The following is a 26,256-nucleotide window of genomic DNA, read 5'->3' as shown; positions in this document are numbered from 1 at the left end:
AAAACAAAACATTATCAACAGAAATATAGCATAAAATACTACTAACATAATCCAAAACATAAGGTGCTGCTGTCATAACTTCCAAAACAGCACTATATCAAATAGTATACTTGAACAAAAAGCTGTGTTTTTAACTATTTCTTAAATTGCTAGAAACTAGTAGTTAAGCAAAGCTGACATGGCAAGGCATTCCACATTAACGCTCCTGCTATAGAAAAAGCAGAAACACAAGTAAAGACATAATGCACGGAAGACACCAATTGCAAACTCAGACATTTTAAGAAATCTGATCTTAAAGACCAGTAGTATTGGCTACACGATGCCTTATAGGGCAGAGGCTTCTCTGCCTCCCACTTGCTGGTTGACGGACATAACCCACATTTTGGACTGGCTTAGCCTGGATAAGGAGGGTGACATTTTGCATTGCAGATTATAGCGTGCTGCATCCTTTGGTAAATTGTTTTGCAGGAACCTCATATGTTAGAAGCCGGGCGGTCAGCAGATCTAAACATGCAGCTTTCTGCATTGGCCCCTAAAGCCTGAGCATATCTGACAGGGTCCTCTAAACATTTGGGCCTAGGCATGTGTCATGTTGTTTATGCCTTAATTAGGGTCTGGCAATAGACCAAGCTGCCCTTTCATATTTCTCTCTATAAAAGCTTTACTGTTCTAAGCAACTAATTCTGTTAGAGCTACTACTGTAGTCCCTCCCCTCAAAGATAAGCAAGACTGCAAGAGTGCCAAAGGGGAGGCTCCTAAACAGGAAATGACATCAGGTGGTTTCCTGTGGCTGATGTTTATCACATTTCCCAATGAGCAGTAACAATTGGTCTCGACTGTTGAAGAATGTAATAGGCACATTAGGTATTCACAGTAGTCCCAAAAGCGTGCGTATTATCTTTTTCTTAGTCATCTCTGGTTTTTGTTGGTTATGCAGCAACTACATTTTCTTTTGGTGGGTTAACTCTCTCTCCCCAAGTGTTGTAAAAGGTGACTGGTTCATTTATTGAAAGAAATCTTTAACATCTTGTTCGTTACATAGCTGGTGAAACAGCGAGACAGAAGTTAATTCATCTCAATTCTCAGAGTATCTACACATATCTTCACTGATCCCTACAAATCAGACTGCAACATCCCTACCTCTTGGGGGTCTGGATACGCGACACCACTTTCCACGCTGAAAAATCTGGGCTGCCGCAGTAGTCTCGGAGCTCCTCTAAGGCCCTTCTTGTCTCAACCTCTGCCTGCTTCCGGTACTCTTCCTCAGTTAGGAGCCGAGGAGGGCTAGGTTTAGCCCTTGCTTTAAGATATCTGAAAATTCCCAAAGCAGTATTCCAATCAATGCAGCTCGCAACTCCCAATCTAAAAATACAAACGTTTTACTCCCTCCACTTTGTACCTTGACCCTGCTCACTTTCTCTTCTCTTCCAAGCACAGAAAAACACTCAAACCCAGCACTGATTTCAGCAGCTACAAATCTGCCATAGCAGCTGCAAGAACTACAGCAGATAGCACCAAATTCAGCTTTTAGAAAATGTCCATGAAGTCTGATCTTTGGTCATTAAAATTAGTATAAAAACAGCCCCCTCTAGTTTTAGAAGAAATTTTTTCTCAGCTGACCACATTATGCAGCTAATTAGCTGACTATGGATAAATCCCACGTCTAAAAGTGGGTATTTACTGCAGTCCCAGTCTGCAGACCTAACTATCAGACTGACTGTTCACGTGTCCTTTAGATTGTAAGCTCTTTGAGCAGGGACTGTCCTTCTATGTTAAATTGTACAGCACTGCGTAACCCTAGTAGCGCTTTAGAAATGTTAAGTAGTAGTAGTAGTAGTAGTATGCATTTTAAGAAGGTTTCTAAATCTTGGGTTTAGCTTACCTTGTCTTACTGTGACAGTCTCCCCCCATTGAGGGCTATCTCTTAAATGACACTGAAAATACAGACTCCTAAAACATTTGATTAACTGGGTTAGGTGTCATAGAACTGCCTTTAGACTGATCATGTTGGTTGTTAGCCATTTGGACTTTTGGTTTTACTTGTATATAACTAAGTTATAATCAAACACATTATCACGTCTTGACTGTACTAGTTATTTAATACTAGTAAAAAAGCCCCGTTTCTGATGCAAATGAAACGGGGGCTAGCAAGGTTTTCTTCAGAGTGTGCATGTGGGAGTGTGTGTGTCCCTGCCTTCTGCCCTTTCTCCCTTCCCCTCTGCTCTCCGTCTCCTCTGCTCTCTGTCCTCCCCCCCAGTCCTTCAGTGTTAAGTTTCCTGCTGTGCTGTGTTTGTTTGTGTTACAGAGAGAGTGAAGGAGTCTGCCCTCTCTCCCCTCCCTCCTCCAGTCCTTCACTGTTACAGAGAGAGCGATTTCGTGCTGTGCTGTTTTCCTTCACTGTGGCCCAGATGCATCAACCAAACGTTAAAAAATAAGAATCGTAAAAGTGCTTAACGATTTTAAAAAAATGAGGCATGCACTACAAAAACACTCCAGAAATGTTATGATCGGTATTGCAAAGTAGGATGTATCACAGAATCGTTAAACCAGTCGTTAATCAGCGCCTAAAGCATGCGCAGAGCCGCCCAAGCGTTATGCTGGCTGCTCTGCGCATGCCACAAAGGCCCAGCTGTCAAAACAAAACAAAAAAAACCCCCCCACAAACACGTGTGTTTCGGGAGGGGGCAAAGGCACTCGTCATGAGCGTCCTGTATGGACGCCTTGCCCCCCCCCCGCTGCTCCCCGCTTCCCCCCCCCCCCCCCACGAAAAATCTCCAATTTTAGCAGCCCCGGGCCGGCCCTCCTCCCTTCCTGTATTCTCCCACACTAGCTCCGCCTCCTGCCATGCTCCGGTCCCGTGCCCCACCCCCGCCGCCCCCCCTTTGGTCGTGGCTGCCGCTCCCCCCGTCCAACGACCCCCCCCCCCCCGGCCCGTGCAGCGCCTCTCACCTCTGCTGCACGGGCAAGAACAGCTGATCGGCGAGTCAGAAGGCCTCCTCAGACGTCCCTTCTTTCTTCCTGGGCCCGCCCTCCTCTGACGTAGGTAAGACACGCGGGGAGCAGCGGGGGGGGGGGGGGGGGCAAGGCGTCCATACGGGACGCTCATGACGAGTGCCTTTGCCCCCTCCCGATCCTTTTTTTTTTTTCTTTTTTGGTGCTGAGGGAGAGGGGAGCAGCGGCGACCTGGGGCGTCAATAAAGGACGCCCCTGACGCGTTCCCCCCCCCCCCCCCCAGTTATTTTTTTTATTGGATTTTGTTAACTTCTAGCAGACACATAGCCCTAACGAGAGGTACAGACTCTCGTTAGATTTCATGGTGTTCTCCTGCGTTAAACGAATCGGAAAAGGTTAGTGCATGTCATTTCAATGGGATTTGTAGAAGAATTGCTCATCTGCATTCAGTTTTCGTTAGCTGCTACTGTCGTCGGAAAATAGGCTTTAGTGCATGGAAAGGATAGGAAATTCTTCCTTGAGGGCTCATTTAACGATGAAAAACGTTTAGTGCATCTGGGCCTGTGTTACAGAGAGAGCGAGGGCGGGGCAGACACTCATGGGGAAACCGGATATCTCTGCAGCTTCACACTTCCGGCTGGAGGCTTCATTAGAACGTTGGTGCTGCCTTTTATATATAGAGATAGTCTAATCTGTACATATATGTTAAGATTTTGTTATGGCTTGATTAGAGTGTCCTTTGTAGTTAAGTTTATTTAAACAATGTGTGCATGCATAATTCCTATTTTTAATGGATTCATCCTGTGTACCCTAAATTCATTAGAACGAACGCTGAAGTTTGGATAACCGTAAAATCAAATCAGTACCAATGTTTTGTTCAGAGAACAGCTGGTCAGTATACACAGTGATGTACAGAACAGAGGAATACAGCAGAGGCTAACAAACTGATATCACCTGGCCCTACAGCACAATGAAAGACCTTGCATTCTCCCATTACAGTACACCCAGCCAAAGCATGACTGGTGGTTTGAAACCTACACACGTAATGTGCTATTTCAGGCCACACTGAGTGCTTTTAAAATCAATCACACTTTAGATTTAAAGAGACAATCAGAAGAATGAAGGTTACCGAATCAACACCTCTGGCAAATTTAAACCCCAAGGAATCCCTGCCACAAATTTCGTTGTGACACCTACCAACATGACTTCACTTTAACACACTATTCAAAATAAACCACTACAAAATGTGTTTTTCAAAATCCTTTTATAAACATCCAATCTACACAAGAACCTTTGGTTGGAAGTACATAAGACACCTCCACCCAAAGTGGTATTCATCAGGTTGGAAAGGATTAGTTTTCAATACTATGGAATTGAGGGGGGGGGACACACAACTAGGGTTATGACCAGCATGATGACAATTTCTTACAAGCAACAGTGCAGCTCCCTCCAAGATCACTTTAGACACCATTTTAGCTGCTTTTAAGTAACATTTCTAACATAATGAAGAATCTCATACCGGCAGGACCATGGACAGCTGGTCCCCCAAGCGCAAGTCACTTGCTCTAACTAGATATTTTAAGCAAAGCAAGTGCCCAAGATTAAGGTAAAAGTATGTATCATACCTGGTAATTTCCTTTCCATTAATCATAGCAGATCAATCCATAGACTGGTGGGTTGTGTCCATCTACCAGCAGGTGGAGATAGAGAGCAATCTTTTGCCTCTCTATATGTGGTCATGTGCTACCAGGAAACCCCGAGTATAATAGATATCAAAGCTCCATCCACAGGAATCACCAAACAGAGAATTACACCCACAAAGGGACACTAAGCCACCCACCCACCGCCGAAGCGGGGGGGGGGGGGGGCACCCACACCCGCCGACGCGGGGGGAACTGGCATGTCCTGCTACCGCAACTGCGGGAGGAGCTGGCTTAACCCATCACCGCCAAAGCGAGAGGGAAACAAAGCTACCCTACTACCGCACGAAGCGGGAGGGAGCACTGGTTATGAATCCAACCACCGTCGAAACAAAGTCGTCCCAACTCCAGGGAAATCCAAATGAAAGAACTTGAACTTGAAGTCCTCCTGAACAGGAACTGAAGTCTAAACTTGAACCTGAAAATGAACTAGAACAAACAGTACAGATATCTGGGAGGGCCTATGGATTGATCTGCTATGATTAATGAAAAGAAAATTATCAGGTATGATACATAATTTTACCTTCCATATCATCAAGCAGATCAATCCATGGACTGGTGGGATGTACCCAAGCAGTACTCACCCAGGGCGGGACATGAAAATCCCAGAACGCAACACTGAAGCTCCAAACTGGGCCTCGGCCCGTGCTGCCACATCCAAGCGATAATGCCGTGAGAAGGTATGAGCCGACGCCCAAGTCGCCGATCTGCAAATCTCCTCCAAGGAAACGGACCTGGACTCTGACATCGAAGCCGCCTGTGCTCTAGTAGAATGAGCCTTCAGCTGGATAGGCGGCACCTTCCCTGCGGCCACATAAGCCGCCGCAATTGTTTCCTTGCCCCAACGTGCCACAGTAGGTTTAGATGCCTGCAGACCCCTACTGGGGCCCGCGAACAGCACAAACAGGTGATCCGACTTCCGGAAATCGTTGGTCACTTCCAAGTATCTGATGATAACTCGTCTAACATCCAGGCATCTGAGAGCACGATACGCCTCTGGATAATCCTCCCTATGGAAGGAGGGTAGACAAAGCTGCTGATTCACATGGAAGCGAGAAACAATCTTGGGCAGGAAGGAAGGCACTGGGAGAATAGACACTCCTGCCTCCGTGAACCGCAGGAACGGCTCTCTACACGAGAGCGCCTGGAGCTCGGAAACCCTCCTGGCTGAAGCGATTGCCACCAAAAAGACCGCTTTCAACGTCACGTACTTCAGAGCCAGTCGCGATAATGGATCAAAGGGCGGCTTCTGCAAGGCCCGCAGCACCAGATTGAGATTCCACTTAGGCACTATCGAGTGCAGAGGAGGGCGTAGCTGATTAATCCCTTTGAGAAAACGCACCACATCTGGCTGAGAAGCCAGGGAAGCACCCTTCAGGCGACTCCTGAAGCAAGCTAGAGCCGCTAGCTGGACCTTAAGAGAGCTGAGCGACAGGCCTTTCTTCAGACCTTCTTGCAGGAACGCCAACACTGAAGCAATTGATGCCGTGAAGGGCAACAGGGATCCTGCCTCGCATCATGATACAAAAGTACACCATACCCTGGCGTACATAGTAGTAGAAGAGCGCTTCCATGCTCTCAGCATAGTGGCGATGACCTTGTCCCAGAAGCCCTTCTTCTTCAGCCGCTTCCGCTCAAGAGCCAGGCTGTAAGACCAAAGGGGGAGATGAAAACGGTAACGGAATTCAAACATGCGTGGGATGTGCATAAAGGAATCCTGTGCAGTAGGAATGGATCCTCAGAAGCTTAGCCAAAATTGGGTGGCAGAGCAGGTGGGGGAAGAGAGGTTGGTGGTTGGGAGGCGACGATAGTGGAGGGCAGACTTATACGGTCTGTGCCAGAGCCGGTGATGGGAGGCGGGACTGGTGGCTGGGAGCCAGGAAATACTGCTGGGCAGACTTGTACGGTCTGTGCCCTGAAAAAAGGCAGGTACAAATCAAGGTAAGGTATACACATATGAGTTTATCTTGTTGGGCAGACTGGATGGACCATGCAGGTCTTTTTCTGCCGTCATCTACTATGTTACTACGGGACCCTGATGTAGGAGGCCCCGCTCCGCTGGAAGCCGCTGAGGACTGTCTACGGAAAGCTGGATCAGGTCCGCATACCAAGAGCGTCTGGGCCAGTCTGGACCCACCAGGACCACCCGGCCTGGGTGTTTCGCCACCCGGCCGAGAATTCTGCCAAGCATAGGCCAAGGCGGGAACACGTAGAGAAGCTCCTGTACCGGCCACTGCTGGAGAAGAGCATCGACCCCCAGAGATCGAGGGTCCAGTCCTCTGCTGAAGAACCACGGCACTTGGCAATTGGCCGAGGTTGCCATCAGATCCAAGGTCGGCATGCCCCAGCGCTTCGTGATCTCCAAGAACACCCGAACAAAACAGTTGCCACTCTCCGGGATCCAAGGTATGGCGATTGAGAAAGTCCACCTCGACATTCAGGACTCCCGCAATGTGAGCCGCCGACAGCTGGTCCAGATTCGCCTCTGCCCACTAGCATAACCTCATGGCCTCCCTGGCTAGGGGGACGCTCCTTGTACCTCCCTGGCGATTGACATAGGCCACGGCCGTGGCTTTGTCTGACAGGATTCGAACTGGCCTCAGTATCAGTACCTGAAGAAACGCTTGAAGCGCCAACCGAATGGCCCAAAGTTCCAAGAGGTTGATGGACCACTTCGCCTCCGCCGGCGACCATATCCCCTGCGCTGTTCTTCTCAGGCAGTGGGCTCCCCAACCCGTCAAGCAGGCGTCTGTAGTAACGACAATCCACTCCAGGGACATGAGAGGCATATCGGCTGACAACTTGTCTGACATCAGCCACCAACTTAGCGCCCTTCTCACCGCCGGGTCCAGGGGAAGGCGAACTGCGTAATCCTCCAAAACCGGAGTCCAGCACCGCAAAAGAGAGTGCTGTAGTGGCCTCATATGGGCCCTGGCCCAGGGCACTACCTCCATCGTGGTCGTCATGGAGCCCAACAGTTGCACATAATCCCAAGCCCGAGGAGCTGAGGCTAGGAACTGGCCCACCTGGGCCTGAAGCTTGAGGCTCCGGTTGTCCGGCAGGAACACTCTGCCCACTTGGGTGTCGAACCAAACACCCAGATACTCCAGGGACTGAGTCGGGCGCAGCTGACTTTTCTCCCGGTTGATGATCCATCCCAGGGAACTCAGAAGAGCAATGACTCTGTCTGTCGCTCTCCCACACTCCGCAAAGGAGGGAGCTCGAATCAGCCAGTCGTCCAGGTAGGGATGGACTTGCATTCCTTCCTTGCGAAGATAAGCCGCAATGACCACCATCACTTTGGAGAAGGTCCGCGGAGCCATAGCCAACCCGAACGGGAGGGCTCTGAACTGGAAGTGCCGGCCCAGCACTGCAAAGCGCAGGAAGCGCTGATAAGGCAGCCAGATGGGAATGTGCAGATAAGCTTCCTTGATGTCCAAGGATGCCAGGAATTCTCCTTCTTGTACCGCAGCAATCACGGAGCGGAGAGTCTCCATATGGAAATGCTGTATTCGCAAGGCCCGATTGACTCCCTTGATTGAGGTCGAGAATAGGCCGAGAAGAGCCTCCTTTCTTTGGCACCACAAAGTACATGGAGTAACGTCCTGTGCCACGCTGCTCTACGGGCACTGGGACCACCGCCCCAAGGCAGAGCAAGTTGTCCAGAGTCTGCTAAACTGCTGCCACTTTGAGGGGAGACTTGCAGGGAGAGTTCACGAACCCGTCTCTTAGGGGCTGGCAGAACTCCAACTTGTAGCCGTCTCTGATGACTTCTAGAACCCAAGCATCTGAAGTTACCCTGGTCCACTCGCCCAGAAAAGAGGACAGCCTTCCTCCTATCTGCTCTGGGCCGTGGACCAGGGCCCCCTCATTGGGTACGAGACACTGAGGGAGGACCGGAGGAAGAACCTCCTGAGCGGCGGTCTCTGCGAAAGGAATGCTGCTTCGGGGAGAATCTCTGCTTGAAGGAGGAGGAGAAGGAGGAGCCCGACTTGCCCGGGTGATACCGACGGGCTTCTTGAAAACGGCCCTTAGAGGAACCAGGGCGAGCACTGCTGGCCCTTGCCTTGACCTCCGGCAACCTCTTGCCTTTAGAACTGCCGAGATCCGTCACGATCTTGTCCAGCTCATTCACGAAGAGCAGCTTGCCCTTAAAAGGCAACTTGGCTAAGCGGGATTTGGAGGCATGGTCAGCTGACCAACGCTTAAGCCATAGCCATCGACGGGCAGAGACTGTCTGAGACATACCTTTAGCCGAGGCTCTCAAAACATCATACAGCAAGTCTGCCAAGTAAGCCAAGCCCGACTATGCCAGACCACCTTAATTTCCAGAAATCACTAACGGTCCTGTTCAAAAGAGCATACCCCACCGACCCAACATAAAAATACATAGACACCTGCGACACAATGCAACCAAAGAACGTAAAGGACATTACCTGACTCTTCCCCCCCTCTCTAAGTACCCTCGACTATACCTACCTTACATGTACCTTATCTACCACAACATCACCTTGTATTCATTCGTACCATGTATTTGTTCAGACCGGAATCGGCTAACGCCGTTAACGGCAATATGTAGGCCACATTCAGCCTGCAAAAAGGTGGGAAAATGTGGGATACAAATGCAACAAATAAATAAATGCAATGATTTTATATTATCGGGCAGACTGAATGGGCCATGCAGGTCTTTATCTGCCATCATCTACTATGTTATTGGTTGTATGTTCACAACCTTTTCGTTTTCTATAATTCTCTTCAGGAGATGATCTCAATGCTTTTCCATTATAGTGATGCTGTAGTGCTTGCCAAGTTTCTAATGATGAAGTGCCACTTATTATGCCTTTCAGTATATAAACCTTCTCCAATCAAAACGTTTGCAGCCAGTTACAAGATGCTTAACCACTTCCAGCTCTTCCTCTTCCCGGTATTTTTTCTTCCTATGCTGGCTATTAACTCATCTGTAATCCACTATCTTGGGCTGCAACTATCAATCTTTCAACCTCTGGTTTCAGTTCATCTTTCTGTAACCATTCATGTGTCCAATTTCAATTGGCATATGGTTCCTGAAGTAAATGCTTTGTATTTCTCACTGTATTTGTGCATTTGCCACTTGTTTTTCTTTGTTTGCTGATCTAATTCTTTAAAAGTTCTCTCTCTTATAATATGAATTTTGTTGTTTTCCTCCCTGTGTGTTCTAATGGATTCTCACTCATTCCTTTTAGTCACTGGAATGCTTATTCTAGTTTAACTATGGAGACACAATCTGGACATTTGCTTGCACATCTTAATCCTGTTTTGCCTATTTGGATCTGTCACATAGGTCTGGAAGTCTATGATACTAGTTCCCTCCATATAAAAAATGTCTGTGTAGCACATTCCTCTCCTGGAGCTTGAGGGATACAGTCTTGGCATACACTGATTCTTACAAATATCTCATGAGCATGGAGAACGTTTCTTTGCACAAACAGTTTTTAAAAATCTTTAAGCGGCCAGTCTACAATTCCATAGCTATACATGAGTATGGGAATTGCACTTTCAATATCAATTTTAGTCTCCTGCAATATTCTTTATTGATCTGTTCCCTCAGTGATTTATACTTGTCACTTTCCTCCACTCCTAGATATTCATATATACACATTCCTGTTCAAGTTCCTTTGTCTTACAGTCAGAGGAACACTTTCAGTTTTGCTCAATTTTCCTACTAGGAAGGTTGACTTCGCACATCAAGGCCAAAAGTCATGAGGAGGTCATCTGAGAAGCTTTTCAGTACATAGAGTTATTCTGCTATTTGTTGGTCACCGAACTGGAGAGCTAAACTCATTTACAGTGTGATATCACCTCTAGATCGCTACCACCTTTAGGGTCAAGACTAAATCCATGGCCCATATAAGGGATAAAGTGTCTATGAAATATTGCTTGCTGGACCTTGATGTTACAAATGACAAGCTGTCCATCTTCATACTTCAGATGGAATGTGGTTTGCCACATTTGCAAGATGAGCTTGATGTATTCGATCAATCCAGGGTTTATTTTGTATTTTCAATGCAATTTATTATCCAAACATGGGGGACTCTATCAAAGGCTCTTATAATCAGATCCATACTACACAGAGATTTTTTGCTTTTCTTGGCACATTGGCCATGATGACTTTATTCAGCATTAGCTGATCATTGGTTCCATACACTCTTCTCTTATTGCCCTTCTGCCCCGTTACTGGATGAATATGATTATAAGTGAACAACTTACACATTGTGGGTAGTGTAATTGGCCTCTTGGTCATGTTGTCCCGATGAAGTGAGCCTTTTCTGGCTTCCTTGAGAAGGCTACTGAATTACGTCAGCACAAACACACAAAAAAAAGAAAATATAGCAATCCCGATCCTAATCCAGTCCAAGATTCCAGTCCTTATCAGGATATTTCTCCTCAAAATAAGAAAAGTCACAAGAATGTTCAAACACAGCCAGTGGTAATCTCAGTTCAGTTTACCTAGTTGTACTGTCCTAGGAGCAGACTATCCTCTCTCCACAATGACCTCTTTAGTATAAACATTCTTGCTGTAATTCACAGTGCTCGTAGCAGGGTTTACAAGACACCCACAAGAAAAGTGCCCTTTACCCCTCCCCATCCAATAAAATTCTTTTAACAGTTTCTCTTAATCTTTCTGCTTAGCCGCTCAGGCAACCCCCGTGTAGTTTAAAACCTCCGTCCTGAGCACAGTTCTGTCCAGCACAAGAGATAAACAAAAGCAGAAAAGCACAGACAAAAAATGCCAGTTAAAGTTCACTGGTAATTTTCAAGTATTTCATAGTTTTTCACACACTCTTTAACCAACTCAGCATTTATGTAGCTGAGATTGTCCCTCCACCCTACCAGCAATTACAAACACCCAGTACCATCTGCTGGGACAGTGTGGAAAAAAAAATCCTTCAGTCAGTTAAAGCACTGACCTACTGATACAATATATTCTGTGGCAATCTCCATTGCTTTTTTCTTCATTTGGAACAGGTAGCTCTGAGGCTTTGAGACTCTGCTTGATCTCTCCATTCCATCTCCTCACCCTCAGCTCCGCGTTCTTGTTAGCCCATGCTGGCCCCTCCCTCACTCTCCTAACATAAGAACAGCCATATTGGGGAGGGGAAGGGGATAGGGGGAAATCTTGGAAGATAATGGAAAATGTGTGTTGGACAATCTTTTGATTTCATGTACACTATAAGATGGCAATGTATGCAGAGACTTGTGCTCCCCTTTTGGTGTTTATGTGTTATTTTCAATAAAAATTTATACATTTCAAAAAAAAAAAAAAAAAAAGAATAGCCATACTGGGTCAGACCAATGGTCCATCTAGCCCAGTATCCTGTTTCCATCAGTGGCCAAGCCAGGCACAAGTACCTGGCAGAAACCCAAATAGTGGCAGCATTCCATGCTTCCAATCCCAGGGCAAGCAGTAGGTTCCCCATGTCCATCTCATTAGCAGACTATGAACATTTCCTCCAGGAACCTGTCCAAACCTTTAAGCCCAGATATGCTAACCGCTGTTACTACATCCTCCGGCAAAGAGTTCCAGAGCTTAACTACTCGTTGAGTGAAAAAATATTTCCTCCTGTTTGTTTTAAAAATATTTTTTATTTATTTTTTGTTACATTTGTACCCCGCGCTTTCCCACTCATGGCAGGCTCAATGCGACTTACATATTGTATACAGGTACTTATTTGTACCTGGGGCAATGGAGGGTTAAATGACTTGCCCAGAGTCACAAGGAGCTGCCTGTGCCTGAAGTGGGAATCGAACTCAGTTCCTTGAGTGTCCCATAGTCTTTGTACTTTTGGAACACCACTCAGGATTTTGTAGACCTCAATCATATCTCCCCTCATCTGTCTCTTTTCCAAGCTGAAGAACCCTAACCTCTTTAGCCTTTCTTCATATGAGAGGAGTTCCATGCCCTTTATCATTTTGGTCACTCTTCTTTGAGCCTCTTCTAATTATACTATATCTTTTTTGAGATACGGCGACCAGAACTGAACACAATACTCAAGGTGAAGTCGCACCATGGAGCGATACAGAGGCATTATAGTATTTTTGGTCTTATTCACCATCCCTTTCCTAATAATTCTTAGCATCCTGTTTGCTTTTCAGCCACCACCGCAAAAGATTCCAGTGTATTATCTACAACAACACCTAGATCTTTTTCTTGGGTGCTGACCCTCAAGGTGAAGCTAGCATCAGTTAACTATGATTCGGATTATGCTTTCCAATGTGCATCACTTTGCATTTGTCCACATTAAATTTCATCTGCTATTTGGATAACCAGTGTTCCAATTTCCTAAGGTCCTTCTGCAATTTTTTACAGTCAACATGTGTTTTGACAACTTTGAATAGTTTTGTGTCATCTGCAAATTTAATCATCTCACTCTTCATTCCAATTTCCATATCATTTATAAATATGTTAAATAGCACCGGTCCCAGTACTGATCCCTGCAGCACTCCACTATTTACCCTCCTCCATTGAGATAGATGACCATTTAACCCTAGTCTGTATTTTCTGTCCAATAACAATTCCTAGCCCACAAAAGGACACCTATTCTCCTATCCCATGACTCTTTAATTTTCTCATGAGTCTCTCATGAGGAACTTTGTCTAAAGCTTTCTGAAAATCTAGATACATTACATCAACCAACCAGTTCACCTTTATCCACGTTTATTTACGCCTTCAAAGAAATGAAGGGAAAGGGAAATGGGACTTGATATACCGCCTTTCTGAGGTTTTTGCAACTACATTCAAAGCGGTTTACATATATTCAGGTACTTATTTTGTACCAGGGGCAATGGAGGGTTAAGTGACTTGCCCAGAGTCACAAGGAGCGGCAGTGGGAATTGAACTCAGTTCCCCAGGATCAAAGTCCACTGCACTAACCACTAGGCTACTCCTCCACTCCAAACTGGTGACGCAAGACTTCTCTTGGCTGAACCCATGGTGACCCTCACATTAAACCATGTTTATTTATGTGTTCCGGAATTTTATTCTTTATAATAGACAGACATCAGGCTTATTGGTCTGTAATTACTCAGATCACCCCTGGAACCCTTTTTAAAAATCTGCCACCAGCACATTATCAGCTTCTCCTCCCCCTGGAGTTAAACAATACAGCTTATTCATAGTTTTACCCATTTTCAGTCTGGCCTCAGGAACATGCCACTCCACTATGATTAAGTTTCTTATCACTTGGTGTCTGGGGAAAGCCTTTGTAGGGTCTCCAGAGGCTGAGGGTCTCCTGTTCCTCAGAAACACCAAGAGCCCCCAGTGCCTATGTGATCACAGTGGGAAACTATCCCTCCAGAAAAGCTGCACAACCATCATCCCCCTTCCCCCTCAGGCAGCCCACCATCCTCCAGATCTCTTAAAACTTGAAGATTTCCTTTGTAGTGCTTCTGAGACCAAGACTACTGAATGGGCTTCCTAGTCTCAAGGATGCTCCACCAGCGGTCTCTTAGCTGGTCCGCACATCCTAGGTGCCTAGGCAGAGCCCTCTGGTCTGGGGGAAGCAGCTCCTCGCCACAAACAAGAAAGCCCTGTGCATCAGAAGCAGAAATTATCCTTGGAAATTATCCTTGGAGTGACTATCGACCGCCACCTAACACTCGAAACTCACGCAAACAACATAACCAAGAAGATGTTCTTCAGCATGTGGAAATTGAAAAGAATTAGACCATTCTTCCCAAGATTCGTCTTCCGCAGCCTAGTGCAATCCCTCGTCCTTAGCCACTTGGATTACTGCAACTCATTATACGCTGGCTGCAATGAGCAAATACTAAGGAAACTTCAAACAGCCCAGAACACAGCAGCCAGGCTCATCTTCGGAAAACCTAAATATGAAAGGGCAAAACCATTACGAGAGAAACTACATTGGCTTCCACTCAAGGACCGCGTTACTTTTAAAACTTGCACACTAGTCCATAAGATCATTTACGGTGAAGCCCCAGCATACATGTCTGATTTAATAAACCTACCACCTAGAAACGCCAAAAGATCATCCCGAACTCACCTCAACCTTCATTACCCAACCTGCAGGGGCTTGAAGTACAAGACGATACATGCGTCAACCTTTTCCTACAAGAGCACGAAGTCTTGGAATACATTACCACGCAACCTAAGAATGATCAACGAACAAGCCTCCTTCCGTAAACTACTGAAGACACACCTGTTCGAACAAACTTATGGAAAGAGCCAAAACACATAGAGACCACTCACTGTCCACAATGCAATACACATCCACATCTGATCCATCATCCCTTTATCCAGTCAACCATACATTCGTCCACGGAACTATGTACACTATATGTCTAGGCGCCTAATAATGCCCTTTTTTCCCATTGTCTCTTTCTAATGTTTCTATGCTGTTGTCCCATTGTTATACTACCAATGATATTCGAATGCCTCGCACAACTCTGTTCAATGTAATCCATAACTTAGTTGTAACAAATGTATTTCTATTATTCAAGTCTTATTGTAAGCCACACTGAGCCCGCAAATAGGTGGGAAAATGTGAGATACAAATGCAACAAATAAATAATAAATAAATTAGGGGTACATCATCTGACATCAACAGAGGACCCAGATTGCCTCCTGGCTGCCAGAACCTACAGAGTAAGACTAGGGGGCATGTAGTTGGTGGTTCCCAAAATGAATGCTGTTCCCATGCCAAACTGAATTCCCTAACAAAGAGGAGTCACACTACCACAGCAAACATTCCCTTCTCCTCCCCCCTGCCGAGACACATTTCAACCACTGCATGAGCAGCAAGCCTTCCTTGAAAGAGGAGCTCCATGCAGCCCATGCACAGAGCTTCCTACCCACTACAGAGGCCATCATTCACATGCAATTCACTCACACTAGCTCTCCTGTCTACTCCTGACAAACACCTTGCAAGCTGGCATTACTCAAGCCCTTACCTTCATTCAGCTGCAGTTTTTATTTTTTTAATTATATTTTTGAATAGCCTTTGTGTGGTTCCAAGCCACTCTCAACAGAACAGGCTTGTACCTTGATACTCTTTTCCCTTTCACAATGGCACTCCTTACTCTTTCCTTTTATTCTTCCGCCTGGCGAGGGATTCAGGTGGCAGAAAAGGAAGAAAAAGAAGGGACCCAGATTCCTCTAGACCCTTCATTCTGCCCTACTCAACTTGTGGGACAATTTCCCAATCAATTCCCCGGAGTTCAACCACCAGTCCTCAGATTGTCTACTACAGCAGCACAAACAGAATACTGGAGAGCTGCGGGTTACAGGCGGTAGAACTAGACGGCATGATATGAGATTGAAGGGGGGCAGACTCAAGAAAAATGTCAGCAAGTATTTTTACACGGAGAGAGTGGTGGATGCTTGGAATGCTCTCCCTTGGGAGGTGGTGGAGAGGAAAACGATAATGGAATTCAAACATGCGTGAGATAAACATAAAGGAATCCTGTTCCGAGGGAATGGATCCTCAGAAGCTTAGCCGAGATTGGGTGGCAGAGCCGGTGGTGGGAGGGGGGGGCTGGTTGGGAGGCGGGGATAGTGCTGGGCAGACTTATATGGTCTGTGCCAGAGCCGGTGGTTGGGAGGCAGGGATAGTGCTGGGCAGACTTATACGGTCTGTGCCCTGAAAATGACAGATACAAATCAAGGTAAGGTATACACAAAAATTAGCACATATGAGTTTATCTTGTTGGGCAGACTGGATGGACCATGCAGGTCTTTTTCTGCCGTCATCTACTATGTTACTATGAGGCATATTTTCAAAGCACTTAGCCTTCCAAAGTTCCATAGGTTTCTATGAAACTTTGGAAGGCTAAGTGCTTTGAAAATATGCCTCCTCGTTACTATGTTACAAGGTACTCTATGTAATTTGGAGATCAGCAAGCTTCTTCTGTCTCCATCTGCTGGAAGGGAAGCAACACCTATTCATCTGGACTGGTCTGGCAAGACAATAAGAACATTTCTTTGGACATATGAACAAGTAAGAAACCCAGGTCTTAAATGGATGCCTTACAATAAGAGTCTTCCTTTCATCACAGGCTATCAAACTGCACACCAGTTGATCACCATTACATACCAAACAAAAACAGTATGCTCCCAAACAGATCTGATTTTATACTCACCTATATGCTCTATATGTCCATAGGACTGGATACTCTATGTACTTCGTGCAGAAAGCAATAAGAATCAGGGTCAAAGCGGCCTGGCGCACCTGTATGCCTGCATACATCAGCAGCAAACCAATCAGCTGCAGGGCCCAATACAGGAGATTGATGCTACGCTCATTCTCTAGGGGGCCATATCTGTAACACACAGCAAAGCTGAGGATGCCCATCAGGGACACATACCCTGCACAGGGGAGATAACAGAAGGCATGTTCAGTTTATTCTGCCACATGAAAAAGCAACAGCTCTAACACTTATTGAAAACAACCCTATGTTTAATGAGGTGACAAGCATGTGCTATTAGTAGCTTATATCTAGATACCTGAGGTGCAAAACCATGGCAAAACTCCTTGAAGTAAAAAAAAAAAAAAAAAAGGCCCCCACCGTCTGTTCAGTCAGAGTTCCACAAGAGGCATGTTGACTCAGGATATGTTCCTCCCCCTTTTCAGGTTGGGTCAAAAGATGCAAATATTAGAAGTGACGTCACAATCATAAAAGATGCCCTGAGGGGCATTTTTGATATGACTTCTAAATCCGATTTTGGATGTTTTGCTGAAAACATCCAAAAAATCAAGTAGTGAAAATGACCATTTTCAAACCAGAAAAACAGCTTATCTTTTATTTCCTAGATGTTGTTGTGCTTAGTACATATATCTTTTTGGACCATTTTCCACAAAAAAAAAAAAAAAAAAAAGCCAAGTGATGCACAAAATCAAGCCATTTGGACGTAGGAGTCAGGTTTCCTAGTAGGCTGGCCACACAGGCATCCCAGCAGAGCAAGCAGTGGGGCACCCTTAGGGGCACTGCAATGGACTTCACATAAAAGGTCCTAGGTACACATCTCACAATTAACCCCCTTATATTGTACAGTGAGCCCTTCAAAACCCATGAAAAACCTACTGTACCCAACTATACACCACAATAGCCCTTATGGCTGCAGGTGTCACCAATATGTGGGTACAGAAGGTTTGGGGGGGTTGACACTTTCTACCACAAGTATAAAAGTTAGAGTGGATTATGGGCCTGGGGTCACCTTCTCTACAGTGCACTGCAACCACCACAAGATTCCAAGAACCTGTTTGCTGCTCTAATAGGACTGGCCATAATATCTGAAGCTGTCATACAGGCAGATATATACTGTTTCATTTACATCTTTGTGGAGTGTGTATGTGGGGGGGGGGGGGGGGGGGGGGGGGGAAGTGACCACTGAAAGAGTAAGGGGTGTCATTCGTTTATTCCTGCAGTTGTCAACTGGTGATTTAGGGCACTTTTTTGTGACTTATACGTTGTTAAAACAGGTCTAGACCAAAACATCCAACTTATAGGCCTGGATGTTTTTGTTTTGTTCGATTATGGCAGAAAAACATCTAAGGAACGCCCAGATCCCACCCTTGACAAGCTCCTGAAACGCCCCCTTGTGGATCACACTTCTGATAGACTTCATAGAACATCTAAAAATTGGGTTTGAAAATATCCATCTGGATGTTTTTGTGAGAAAAATATCCAAATACAGATTTATGCCACTTTTTAGACATTTTCTCTTTTGAAAATGAGCCCCTGTTTCTTGATGCAGGCAAGATGGAAGCAAAATGCTGCAAACAGCTGAACTGCAGTATTCAGACCTTTTTTTTCTAATTTTACAACAGTTTTTGTTCTGAAAAGGTAACGTGTCACAAGTGATGTTTCAGCTGCCAAGAAAGTAATTTCCATACCTGAACAAGACAGAAGAACTTCCTTAGGTAAGGAGACACTTCTCTAAGTAGTAAACCTGGAATCTGCTGAAACATGGCACTTTGGATGCCTTCACTAGGTTTGGGAGGGGGGGGGGGGGGGTTGTTTGCTTTTTTTTTTTTTTTTTAAGTTTTGCAATTTAAAAACCAATTTGAATGATTTGCAATGGTTCAGTGAAATGATTAAAACCTATGAGGTTTTTTCTAACATCACTGGTACTGATTTTCCCCTAATTATGAGCACTTAAAAGCTTATGTTATATTTGCTTTAAAATCTGTGGGGAGGGGGGATTTTCTTACAGAGAGAAGTCACAATTTTCATCAAATTATAGTTTACTATTATATCCTGGTTTTTCGTTGCTTTTTTCTTTCGTGGTTTCCCTCAATCTGCTGAAATATGCCAAGTATATGAATAGCTAAAAGACAAAAGTCCCCCTTACCCAAGAGATACTGCCAGTATCCTTTGAAGATGCGTTGTAAATTCTTGAAAACCAGCTGAATGACATACAGCGAGAAAGACCAGCCTCCTACCAGCAGCACATAAAATGGACTTTTCTACGACAGAAGAGGGACAGGCAGAAAGTTATAGCTGTGTTGTTCACCATAATTATTTTTTTTAAGCATGAATATTTTTCCCCTTTGACCCACCTGTTTCTATGGGCCTCTGGTTCAAATCATTAGGTCTTGGATCTAGTGCCGTAAACCTTTGTTCAGAGCTATCTGATGAATTTTTCCACTATATTATCCCCTCCCTCCCTAACAAACTTGGGTCTCCACTGTGACAGTCCTGGGCTGATGGTACACACACCACTGCTCTTCCCAGAATCCAGCAGTCATGGGGCCTAAATTCAGTCACTAGGCACCAACCCATTAAAGAAGCAAATGACTCCTTGCTATTCCCCCTCTCCCCCTAGCAGGGAGTTTTGAACACTGCCTCCACAGGAATGCACTACATTTTGGGCAGCCTTATGCTAGATTTGAAGATGATTCAGAAATCTTTTTAAATAAGAACCAACTTGAAGGGCCCAGGGATCTTCCACGATGGAATTTATTCTTACCTGTTAATTTACTTTCATCATCAAGTCCTGCTAGACCAGTCCCCCAACGAGCAGATGGAGGTAAAGAAAAAAAAAAAAGTTTCCAGTGACTACCAGTATGACAGCAGGTGCAGGCTGAAGCTAGTCAGTATGTCTCTAACAAAGCCCATAAAATAAGAACATTTCATAGCATCCTCCAAAACCTCTATGATCAGAATCAACCAAACTTAAACAACCTAAAGCTATAAAAGGAGCTCAGAGAAACGGGCTGGGACCACCATGCACCTCAGCAACAAGTGGGTACTCCCAAACCCCAGGCTTTCAGGTGGGATGGTGGACTGTTCTAGCTGGACACAAGGAAAGGAAATTAACAGGTAAGAATAAATTTCACCTTCCTAGACCAGTCCTTCCCAATGGATGCATCAAAACTCATCCATCTGGGTGGGAGGAAAACAAAGCTCCCTGCAACACCGCCCTGCTGAAGGTGCTATCCCCCTCTAGTCCAGATCAAGCTTCTAATGCTTCACAAAAGGAATAAAGAGGACCATGCTGCTGCACAGTAATGTCCTCGGGAGAGACAACCTGAGCCTCTAGCCAGGGAGTGGCCTGAGACCTAGTCAATATGGGCCCACAGGCCCACTGACACCACCTTCTTTGCCAAAATATAGGCAGCTTCAATAGCTGCTTTCATCTAGTGAGCAATTGACACTTTAGACACTCCTCCCCTTTCTGCAGTCAGTGAAACTGCAGACTTCCTGAACTCATTGGTCACCACCAAATACTGCAACAGCACTCTACAGACATCCAATCTGCAGTGAAACCGTCATCTCCGCCCTAAAGCCTCATGGGAAAGCCTATCATGGTCCTGTAAGTGAAAAACACCAACATTTTGCATTGTCCACAGGTGCCATCAGATTGAACTTCGGCATCCCCCAGTGATCCACAATGCTTCTTCACTCACAGTTTGCTCTCCCACATCCAGATTCCAGCAATTGTGGAAGTCTGCCTGTATGTTGTCCACACTGGCAATAAACTGCCAGATGACACTCCACTCAGTGCACAAATCAACCATCGATCTCCAGGGCCACCAATGCACTTCTGGTACCACCTTGCTTATTGGCATAAGTCAGGACCATCATGTCAGATCTCTCACACACCCCACCTACCCTCAGAGAAAGGGGAGAAACCCCTGCAGTGCCAGGCGATCTCCCTTTCCTCCAGACAGTTAATGGACCAGAAGGCATCCTCTGCCATCCATGTGTCTTGCAGAAAGCCGGACAATGGTCCCCCAACCCTGGAGGCTTGCATCAGTGGTGACCACTGTCCCACCTCCAGAGGGGTCCTGCCATCCCACCACAACACCTCTTGCCAGAAAGAGGCAGGCAGAGGGAGATGGACTATGGACTCTTGGGACATCAGGCTCCAGCAGGACAGGCGAGCTCAATGCAAAGGACGCATGCGAATCCAGTCCTACGGGACCACCTCAAGGAACACCATGAAGACCATAAACTAAAGGTAGTCTTGTACGCTGGAAACCAGCTGGCTGCAAAAAGCCTTTATCTGTGCCTGATGCTTGGCCACTCCTGGGTCAGGCAGACATCCCCAATTGGTATGGAAGCATACATTTCTTTAACAAAATTTATAGCCTGCCAATCCAACCGTCTCAGCGGATTTAAAACATACATAAAAATCAACATACAAACATAAAACACCCCAACTCCGGTTGCCATCAAAGGAAGGCTTTACAGTATTTAACAAGTCTTAATTCGAGACAACTCTTCACAAAGTCAATGACCCAACAGAGGCTCTGCAGAACCAGAACTGCCAGGGAGGTTGCTGTCCACAAATCCTCCACCAAGTCTCCTTGAATGAGCCAGTCATCCAAGAGTATACTCGCACACCTTCCTTGCGAAGGAAGATGGCAACTACCACCAAGTCCTTGGAACAGGTTCAAGCGCCATGGCAGGGCAAAGGGAAGGGCCTTGAACTGAAAATGCCTGCCCAACACACAGGTGCTTCAGGCAAGTGAGGATGTGAAAAGCACCTGCTTCGATTCAACTGGGGAATTCCTGTCCACCTCCGATCTGGCAATCACCGAAAAGAAGGTCTCCATGCAAAAACAGGGAATTCTCAAGCAGGCATGGACTCCTTCGAGATCCAGGTTGGGAAGGAAAGAATCCCCTTTTTTGGGGGACCATGAAAAAGATGGAGTATCACCCCTGACCCCACTTTACTGGTGGTACCCCCTCCTCAACTCCCAGCTGGAGCAGATGACCTAAGGTGTCCTCCACTGTTTGGTGCTTGGAAGAACTACAGGAAGAGACCATAAAGGCGTCTGAAATGGGGAACATAAACTCCTAGGAATAGCCATCACAGATAACTTCACGGTCCCACTGGTCCAAGGCGATGAGGGTCCACTTCCAGACAAAAAAAAAAAAGCACGCTCAATCTCCCACACGTATCAGTCCAGGAAGGACCACATGATCTTCACTGGGCTCCAAGTTAGATGGTGGCAGATGACCCCCTCAAGAATTATCCTCCAGCAGGCCCTTAAAGGGTAGCCTGCTAAGGTGGTCTGTGTCCGCCGGCCAATGTCACAGCCAAATGCATTGTCTGGCTCCCATCACTAGAACAACCAAACTAAAAACACAAACTGACCAGATCATAAAGGAGGTCCGATAGGAAGCCTGCCCCAGGTTCCAGCCGAGCCATCTGTACGGTGGGTGGGAGCTACTGCACCCATTGGAGAATAGCTTCAGCCACATAACCCCCACAGATTGGAGCATGAATCTCTAGGGCTGCAGAACCAAAATACTTCAAGAACATCTCTAGCTTCTGGTCCTAGGGAACCTTAAGGGCACTACCGCCCTTGACCATGACAGTCTTCTTGGTCACCGCTGTGACCAAAGCACCTACCTTTGGGAGATGAACGAATCTATCCAAAACCTCCCATGAGCTTTGGACCAAGCAGAACCAACCCCAGGGTCTCCCACTTCTTTAGCGACATTGCACAGCTGCTGCAAACAAATAAATAGTCTGTCAACCAAACTGAAATTTGGATTTTTATTTTTGTTTTTTTAATCCAACAAGGCTCTGGAAGTTGGGGGGGGGGGGGGGGGGGGGGAAGGGGACGCAGCCCCAGCTAGCAGGGGTTCACGAGAGCCTGTGCCAGCCACTCAAGAAACTGGCCTGCAGGCATGGCTCTGAGCAGGAGAGGGGGCTCCCAGCACCCTAGAAGTGGCCCAGAGACTGATGCTGGTAGAGTCCTATGGGCCATACTGTTCTCCCAGGGAAGGCTCCAGCCGTAACTTGGGTCTCAGAGTCAGGCCTGAACAAAAAAAAAAAAAACGAACTATACCAATCCACCTGTACCATCTGCTGGAGATAGAGAAATACTGACTAGTTCCAGGCTGCACCTGCTAAAGTATCTGTGATGTTATTGGAACTTATCTTTTTTTTCTACCTCCAGTAGGTGGTCATGTGATTTTACCCCTTGAAATGGACTTGTCTAGCTGGATGAAAAGGAAACTGCATTTGAGTGATTTTTTTGGGCCCTCAATGCAACTATACCTGGCTGCACATGAAGTGTGCGTGCTCAAAGACCCCATTGTCCATAACACACAATGGATGAACGCCCATCAGTTATGTGTTCAATATATATGATCCAGCTCAGACTAATACTATTGTTTCAGAGATATCTATTCCCATTGTTTTTAACTACCTGCACATCTGTAAGCACAACAGTTATGATCTGGGGAACTGTGGGCACATACCTTAGGCATAAGTTTGCTGAGCATAAAAAGAAGGATAAGTGAAGAAGCCAGAATTCCAACACTCATTCCAGTAGAATAATAGAAAACCTGGCTCCTGTTGAGAGAAAGGAGGAGAAATTAGTTTTTACTTGCTATTTTCTTTCCTTTAGTCCCAAAGTATCAGTGCAGACTTTTGGCCATCTACCATCAAGTGGCAACAGAGTACAATAGAGCTCTCTACTTTAAAGGCTACTGTGCAGCTGCTCATAGTTAGTATTTTGATATCAAAGCAGTGAAAGCACGAAGCAAAAAATAACTCCTGCCTCGAACTGTCAAATTGTGCCTACAAAAGCAGAAACTGAGCAAAACGTAGCAACAAGCAAGCAATCAGATCAAGGGTGGGTTCTGGACTGATCCTTTGGGACTACAGGAAAGAAAATTAGCAGACAAAAATTAATTAATTTTTCCTTCCTTTGCGTACCAAACATCAGTCCAGACTTGTGGGATATAAAAAAGCAGGGACCAAGACACATCATCCAACCAATGTTTTGAAAAGGTATGACACAAAGACCATGTGGCCGACTTACAAATTTCATCTACAGAATCTGTCTGTGCCTCAGATTGTATGTTTATGTTTATTTTTAATTCTTGATATAATCGCCAAAATTGGACTAGCCAAGACTAGGCAATGTACAATTAAAAATAAAATACAAGGAAAAGAACTCCACTTGCATAGGAAAGATGGTCTCAAAACATCCACAAGTCTACAAGAAAAAAATGAGGGGAAAAGAGAAGGAAAAAAAAGAAAAGATATAATAGTAGAATGAGCCTTAATGTTTAAAGGCATCTGTCTCCCTGCAAGAATATAAGCTGAAGTTGATTTTTTAGCCAATATTACATAGCAGCTTTAGAGGCAATCATACATGTCCTAACTCCAGAAAGGAGAACAAAAAAATGGTCAGATCATAAGTAGTCGGTTACTTCTAGGTAGTGCAAGAGGACTCTACACATAACCAACAAATGCAGAGCATCATATTCCGATGCATATTCCTCCTTACAAAATGAAGGAAGATAGATTAGCTGATTCAAGTGAAAAGCCAATACCACCTTGGGGGAAAAATAAAGAACTGTCCTTATTGTAACACAGGCCTCAGAAAAATGAAGCATCTCTACAAGATAAAACTTGGATAGAGTTCAGATACATGCTTTGTGGATGCGATAGCCACCAGAAAAACTTGTCTTTACAGTAAGATCCTTCAGAGCAGCCTTATAGAGAGGTTCAAAAGAAGATTGAATAAATTTAAGACAAGGTTATGATTCCACTGAGGACATATATGCCTCCATGGAGATTAAGATTTATCCTTGTGAAGGGGTATACAGAATACTGCCCCCCTCCCTTAAGGATAGTCCCTCAGATAGCTTGAGCCACCTTAAACCCATTAGTCCCGCCCAGGGAGGAAGTGAGACAGGAGAGGTGGAGCTGAAGGTACATGGAAGAGGAAGTATAAAAGGTAGGGCTAGACTCTTGGGTTCAGGAGGCCCAAGGACGGAAGAGTTGAGCCCCACCATATGCCTCTACAACTTATATCTAGCAACCATGACTTGGCTGAGGTAAGCCACATTTAACTTGAGACTTGTAAGCCTTGCCCTGAGGCCTGGCTAGGGGCCAGACCTGGAACTCAGAGAAAGAAGAGCTTACAGGTTGTGTTTGGGGCGTGCAAGTCAACAGCCTGAGACTGTATTTGGGCCATGTCAGCCACAGGCCCTGGTTAAGACTATTCATTAAACCAAATAGATTTTTCACCTTGTGTTCCTGGCCCTGTGACTTAACAGGCCTCAGGTTTTCTGTTGATAAAGCATTTATTTTCAGTTTTACACTTTTGTCTTGCTGTGTTATTGTGCAGGCCCACCCTCAATACTTGCTCACAGTATCACAATCCTTTTCAAAAAATAAATTACATCCAGATGTGCCACCAAAGAAGAGTTCTGAAGACAGCCTCCATAACACACTGAGTGAATTTAAAAGCTAAACCCTTTTAAAAACTTTTGTACCACCACCAAAATCTGAAAAGGTTGAAAATTACACTCCTCACACCAACACTGAAAGGACCTCCAGACTCTTAGCATACACTGCCAAAGTGGATCATTCGTGAGCCTGTAAAAAGAGTAGTAATAGGATATTCAAAAGAAGTTATTACTACCCTTTTGAATATCCTCTCTATCGATTTTGACTTTTCAAGAGACAGGCCATCAGACCAAAGGGAGAGGGATTGACCAATGCTATGAGTTTTAGGTCAGGAGACTCCTACGTGATGGCAGCTGAAGCAGAGATACTATATGTAGACATCAAATCAGCGTAGTAGGTCTCCTTCACCAGTCTGGACCTATGATTATTACAGGCCCTGAATTATGAGCAATTTGTTTGAGAGTCCTGCCTATCATTGGCCATGGAGGGAATGTGTCAAGGTGGTCACTGGGTGGCCACTGTTGAACATCCAGACTTACTGATCCCAACAAAACTTGATATACATGAATTATTGGGAGATGGAGAGGAAATATGAAGAATTTCCAAGACTTTAGTTTTAAAATCAGGTAGTGTTACTGTCAGGAAGGTAGGCCAGATAACACCAATGGCCTAGACAAATAACTAGAAAGAAGAACCAAATAGAGGGACTGCGCAAACCTGTCACAAACATTAACCACAAGTGTGTGTGAACTGTGTGGCAGTGCTGATGAGAATGTATGGGAGTTCAGTGCACCCTGAGCATGGCAAAAATAGTGATACTATAAGGTCTTTAGACAAGGGACTTACACATATGAATTGCCTTAACAGATGCCTGCATGGAGATACATGCTTTAACATCAGTTCCACATTGCTACAGCATCCTTAGCTTGTATTTTAAGGCAG

At 45.5% G+C, this 26,256-nt stretch overlaps 1 protein-coding gene across 3 annotated transcripts in view; it reads right to left on the bottom strand.

Annotated features, from left to right (window-relative positions):
* Positions 1-26,256, bottom strand: part of NEMP1 (nuclear envelope integral membrane protein 1) — an 80,748-nt gene that overhangs the window by 25,633 nt on the left and 28,859 nt on the right. For 2 of the 3 annotated variants that reach the window (XR_003941470.1, XM_030196657.1), the window contains exons 5-8: positions 23,370-23,463; positions 19,000-19,114; positions 16,788-17,013; positions 1,141-1,311 (exon numbers count right to left, since the gene is read on the bottom strand). Coding sequence is in view for 2 of the 3 variants with exons in the window: in XM_030196657.1 (XP_030052517.1) it covers positions 1,141-1,311; positions 16,788-17,013; positions 19,000-19,114; positions 23,370-23,463 (606 nt within the window). In the remaining variant the exon portion in view is untranslated. The remainder of the gene's footprint in view (positions 1-1,140; positions 1,312-16,787; positions 17,014-18,999; positions 19,115-23,369; positions 23,464-26,256) is intronic. The other variant, XM_030196658.1, reaches the window with a different exon arrangement.

Source organism: Microcaecilia unicolor, chromosome 3 (genome assembly GCF_901765095.1).
Source record: "Microcaecilia unicolor chromosome 3, aMicUni1.1, whole genome shotgun sequence".
Taxonomy (NCBI): domain Eukaryota; kingdom Metazoa; phylum Chordata; class Amphibia; order Gymnophiona; family Siphonopidae; genus Microcaecilia; species Microcaecilia unicolor.
Note: the sequence above shows the minus strand (reverse complement) of the source record. Positions and strands in the feature narration are given on the sequence as shown.